Here is a 6,000-nt window from a genome sequence, read left to right as displayed (position 1 = left end):
CCTTTTTTTTCTTTTTTTACATATTTACAATTTTATATACTTACTTATCAATATATCTTCTATCTTTACAATTATAAAATTATTTTAAATTATAGAATAGTGGTACCATTAAATTCCCTTAAACATACATTTTGTAGCATTCATTTGTTTTACCCTTTAAGAGGCAATTATTTACCCAAATCTAAACCACACTGAATACCACGTGGAAGCACATAGGAAAATCGTGGAGAAAAAATAGATTTAGACAAAAATTTCACACAAGCCTTAAATGAATCTATTTCAGTAACTCAAATAAATAGTATTTTATTATTTACTAAGCTTCCCCTGCCAGGAAAACAAAACAAAAACAATCCCCACAAACTGTACCTTGAAAAATGCTCTGACACTTAGAAGCAATTAAGTTATATTCTATATCTCAATCAGTGGACTGTAGTAAGGACTAGCTACAATTTAGGCTCAAATAAATACTATCTGTACATTTTCATCATCCTGCATATACTTGAGGTTGCAATGGTGGAGGAAGTTTGTCATTTTCAACATTTTCAGAGTCAATAGCTGCTAAAGACTGATTTGGGGGCTTAATTTCAAGTGGACATTTCTCAACAATGTCTTGGACCTTTTTTGCAATTCCATCAGTCCAATCTATTAGGTCTTTTTCAAGTTTCTTGGCTTCATTCATAATCCTTTCCTGTCGTTCATTCAATTGAGACAGGAGATCCAAGTTCTTATACATTTGCTTAACACCTAAACAAGCATCAGGAGACCAATTCTCAGATTCTTGCTTTCTGGGAGAAGTCTGGCCAGACATGTATCGATCAAAGTCTTCCTGACTTAAATTCAAAGACTGAGCGTCTAACTTCTCGATGAAAGTCACAGCACAGCACTACAAAAAGAAAAGAATGTTATTATAATCATAAGAGCAAAGCCACAAATATTAAAACAGATTTTTAAAAATCCTTTCATTATGGAGAATTTAAAACTGAAGCAAAAGTAGATAAAACAGTCTAATGAACCTCCATGGACTTCATCTTCAAAAACTATCAACACATAGCCGATCATGTTTCCTTTATGCTCTCATCTGAAACAGTACATTTCTTCCTTAAAAAAACAAAAAAACAATTAAATCTAATTGCCAACTCCCATTGAGCCTGTCAGAAATTCAATTCTCTACTTAGGTTGTTCAAAGGTGCTACAATCTTGAACAGAGTGAAGTACTGAGGAGGCACCTTCAATGCTGGTTCCACCCTGGCTGCTACAGAGCTTCCTACAGGCTTTCTGCTTCTCTGTAGGACAGAGGAATCCTTGTTGAGGACAGGAGCTCCAGGGCCAAGTACCTGGGGGCACACCCCATAAAACCATTTTGTTTTGGGGTCTTGCGAGCCCCACAAGGCCTACTTGGGCATGGCCAGACATTGGGAGCGTCCTCAGGGACCCCTGTGGCACACAGACCACCAGTTCCCAAAGAGATATTTTAAATCACATGTTAAAAGGACAAGTTTGTTTGTTTTTTTGTTTTGTTTTGGTTAATCCTCACCAGAGGATATTTTTCTATTGATTTTTAGAGAGAGTGGGAGGGAGGAGGAGAGACAGAGAGAGAAACATTGACAGGTTGCCTCCGCACACTTGGGGCTGGGAGGAGCAAACCCACAACTCAGGTACACGCCCTTGACCAGAATCGAACCCAAGACCCTTCAATCTTTGGGCTGACGCTCTTATCCACTGAGCCCAACCAGCCAGGGCAAAAGTACAAGTTTTAAAACCAGACAACCTGAGTTGTCACCTCTGTCACTTGACAGCCAAGAGTTGTGTGATCCTAGGAAAATTACCTAGGCTCTGTGAGGTTTCCACATGAGTAAAATGGGGGAAATATCAGATTTACTGTGAGAATTAAACACCATAACACATGTAATGTGCTTAGCTCATAGATCTGTAGTAAGCAATGAATAAATGGCAACAATTGTTAGTATAGAAATGCTAGGACAAACACTCAGTGAAACAGACTTCCATCAGTTACACATTCTTATATTGATTAAATTTTTCTACAATGAGCACGCACCATTTTCGCATTTTTTGTAAAAATGCTATTTTTACAAAAATATTCACCCGAATCTGTAAAAAAAAAAAATCCTCACCCAAGGACATCTTTTTACTGATATTTAGAGAGAGAGAAAGGGGGAGAGAGAGAGAGAGCTATCGGTCAGTTGCCTTTCGTATACCACCTGAAGTAGGGACTGAACCCAGTATAACTTTTGACTCCCCCAAAAGTTAACTACTAATAGCCTACTGTTGACCGGATGCCTTACTCATAACATAAACAGTTGATTGATAAATATTTTGTATGTTATATGTACTGAATACTGTATTATTATAATAAAGTAAATCACAGAAAAAGTATTATTAAGAACATAATAAGACTGGCTCAGTGGTTGAGCATCGACCTATGCACCAAGAGGTGACTGGTTCTATTCCCAGTCAGGACACATGCCTGGATTGTAGGCTCAATCCCCAGTAGGAGACATGCAGAGGTAGCCGACCAATGATGTTTCTCTTTCAACGTTGTTTCTATCCCTCTATCCCTCCCCCTTCCTCTCTTTCTAAAAAAGAATCAATGAAAACACAATTAAAAAAAATTTTTAAAAACAAAATCAGCCCTAGCAGGTTTGGCTCAGTGGATAGAGCATTGGCCTGCAGACTGAGGGTCCTGGGTTCAATTCTGGTCAAGGGCACATGTCAATAAAATATATAGAGTTTTTAAAAATCACACTGGCCCTGGCTGGTTTGGCTCAGTGGATAGAGCGTCAGCCTGCATACTGAAAGGTCCCAAGTTTGATTCCAGTCAAGGGCACTTGTCCGGGTTGCAGGCTCCATCCCCAGTAGTGGGCGTGCCGGAGGCAGCCGATCCATGATTCTATCATCATTGATGTTTCTTTTTTTTTTTTAATATATATATTTTATTGATTTTCTACAGAGGGGAAGGGAGAGGGATAGAGAGCTAGAAACATCGATGAGAGAGAATCATCGATCAGCTGCCTCCTGCACACTCCCTACTGGGTATGTGTCTGTAACCAAGGTACATGCCCTTGACTGGAATTGAACCTGGACTTGAGTCCGCAGGCCGACGCTCTATCCACTGAGCCAAACCAGCTAGGGCATCATTGATGTTTCTATCTCTTTCTTCCTCTCCCTTCCTCTCTGAAATCAATAAAAAAATATTTTTTTTAAAAAAGAAAACTATAAGGAAGAGAAAATATGGTTACAGTATTTATTGAAAAAATCTGCATATAAGTAGACCTGTGCAGTTCAAACCCATATTGTTCAAGGATCAACTGTATACAGAAAAGAAAAAAGACATCTGATTGGGAAGCAGTTTCAGTTTTGAACAAATTAAATCTGAGGCACAACAAATAGCTGGAAGTGGAGCTCAGCATGAGGTCAAAACAGGTGACACAAACCTGTACAGGTGACCAGCAGAGCTGTGACCAGAGGAGACAGCCTAGGGAGAGGGATGCACAGAGGACAGAACCCCAGGGAGTGACACAACTCAAGAGGAAGTAGAGGACACAAAGCCTACAAAGAGACAAGAAGGGGTGGAATTGTAGAAGCCAAGAAGTTCCAGAACAAAGGAGCCATCAAGAATGTTAAAGAAGTAAGATGAAGACTGAGAGTTCCCCAGGGGATTTGTCAACTGGCAGATTTTTTACTTTTGCCAGAGCATTTTGATTGGAAAAGTGAGCATAGAAGCCGACTCTGAGTCCAGCAAGAACAGGATGAAGAAAGAAGGTGCAAACATAGTTAAGGCTGTAGGTCAAGGCACGGGGAAGCTGCGCAGTATAGGAGAACCAGCAGCCTCCAGTTTCAACAATGAGGGCCCCTCAAATACCTCCTGGTCTTGCTTCATTTCTCCTACTACCATGTCTCTCCATCTCTATTCTTCTCAGGATTTTCAGATCATCTAATCCTCTCTACATAACAACTGACTCCAAAAGGCTCTTTCTTCTTTAGTACTCCAGTGCATGCTTCCTTTATGTTAAGAAATAGTGCTCCAAATAAGGAAGCAAGCATCATTTTGAAATAGTCCCAAATTCTTCCACTTACAAACCACACTTCCCAGATGCTGGCACTACAGTGACAGGTAGGGGAACACAGTGGCTGAGGGTGATACTTAACAAGGGCAATCCAGGTTTTGAGGGACCTGAAGCTTATACGCTTTTGGGAACTCATTTAAAGGGAAATAAATAAAAGATGAACACAAAATTAGGTACAAAAGTGAATACGTATCTATATACATAAAAGACTAATATGCAAATTGTCCCTGCGGGATTTCGACCGGGAGACCAATCTCTCACTATGACATGTGCTGACCACCAGGGGGTGGCGTGGAAAGAAGGAAGACCCCGGCTGGCAGCCAGCAGTTGGGGAAGGGAGGTCCCAATCGGCCCTGATCTCCAGCCAGGCCTAGGGACCCTACCCTTGCACGAATTTCGTGCACCAGGCCTCTAGTGTAAAAATAAATCTCAACAAATTTTGGGAGGCTTGGAGATTCCTTACCCTGGCTTCCTCTCCTTACCTATTACCCTGTACAACTTTCAGAACAGGAAACAAAGCACTTACAGTGCTGAGGTTCAAGTTCATTGTTTGACAGTATATCTTGTCCAAGCAAACACACAGAAGTTTAGTCGTCAGTAAAAGGAATTATTCTGCCTTATAACTTAGATATATATATTTCAATCTTGTCCTGCCTAGAATTAATTAGCACTGTAGCAAAACAATAGTTGAAAATCATTTCACATTCTCTAAACTGACCCTTTCTTAAAATATCTTAGTTTTCAGTTCTAAGTGGTAACTTGTAGAAATACAACAAAAATAAATCTTTTAATAAAGGAACCAAAGCCTAGGATCTGACTTATTCATGGTTGAAACAAGCCATGTAAGTGAATGGCTCTTATACCCAGGACTCTGGGGAATGATGGACCAAAGCAGCAGACTCCTCAATGTGGTTATCATGTTTCCCATACAAGCCCTATAATCTCTGGTCAAGTATTGGGAGGTGGAGTATTTGCATGGCCTGGTCACCTGTGCACTGTGGCACCAAGCAAACATCTGTAGTTATGTTGACTCCTCAACTCAGGAGCAATTAACATGTCGCAGGCCTATGAGTGACTGGTCATATCCCTAAACTCAATACCTTCATGGTGGTTCTCCATAACACCAAGAAATCACAAATACTCACCAGATTGGTGAAATAGTAGCCATCCTCTCCAGACATTAATCGGCTTGGGTTGCAGAAGCGGGTGATATACTGAATATTAGACTGAAGGCGTGGGGGGTTACCCTTCAAAACAATGTAAATGAGAGTGGGTAAGAAGTCATCGGCTGAAGCTGGCTCATCCTTGGTGATCTTGATGGCATTGAAGATATGCTTGCTACACTTGGTGATGCAGGCCAACTTATCTCTAGGCACCCGCTTCGAATCCATTTCAATAATATCTGTAAAACAGAAAACACAGTGCTTCCAATGAGAAAATAATTACATAAAAGAAGCATTAGGATAATCACTTTATCCTATTAAGTTGGCGAGGTAACCTCGCTAACCTCCTCTCACCAGTTAACTTAATGTATATAAAACTTAAATCGGCGGGGGGGGGGGGGTAAAACTTAAATCGGCCGTAGCTGGCTTGGGTCAGTGGTTAGAGTGTTGGCCCGAGGACTGAAGGATCGTGGGTTTGATTCCGGTAAAGGGCATGTACCTTGGTTGCAGGCTCGATCCCTGGCCCTGGTTGGGGCGTTGTGGGAGGCAACCAATTGATGTGTCTGTCTCACATCGACATTTCTCTCTCTCTCTCTGTCTTTCCCCCTCCCTTCCACTCTCTTTAAAAATCAATGGGAAAAATATACTTGGGCAAGGATTAACAAAAATAAATAAATAAAATAGATTGCACAAACAGTAAATACCAGTTCATACTTAGAGAACATGTGACCATGACCTAGCACTACACAGTA

At 40.7% G+C, this 6,000-nt stretch overlaps 1 protein-coding gene across 5 annotated transcripts in view; it reads right to left on the bottom strand.

Moving 5' to 3' along the window:
• Positions 1 to 277: 277 nt before the first annotated feature.
• RABGEF1 (RAB guanine nucleotide exchange factor (GEF) 1) overlaps positions 278 to 6,000 on the bottom strand; it is a 46,290-nt gene continuing 40,567 nt past the window's right edge. For all 5 annotated transcript variants that reach the window (XM_014544445.1, XM_014544444.1, XM_005872038.2 and 2 more), the window contains 2 exons: positions 5,231 to 5,487; positions 278 to 883 (listed from right to left, as the gene is read on the bottom strand). In XM_014544445.1, coding sequence (XP_014399931.1) covers positions 485 to 883; positions 5,231 to 5,487 — 656 coding nt within the window. In that variant the 3' untranslated portion in view covers positions 278 to 484. The remainder of the gene's footprint in view (positions 884 to 5,230; positions 5,488 to 6,000) is intronic.

Source organism: Myotis brandtii, unplaced genomic scaffold, assembly GCF_000412655.1.
Source record: "Myotis brandtii unplaced genomic scaffold, ASM41265v1 scaffold363, whole genome shotgun sequence".
Lineage (NCBI taxonomy): Eukaryota > Metazoa > Chordata > Mammalia > Chiroptera > Vespertilionidae > Myotis > Myotis brandtii.
Note: the sequence above shows the minus strand (reverse complement) of the source record. Positions and strands in the feature narration are given on the sequence as shown.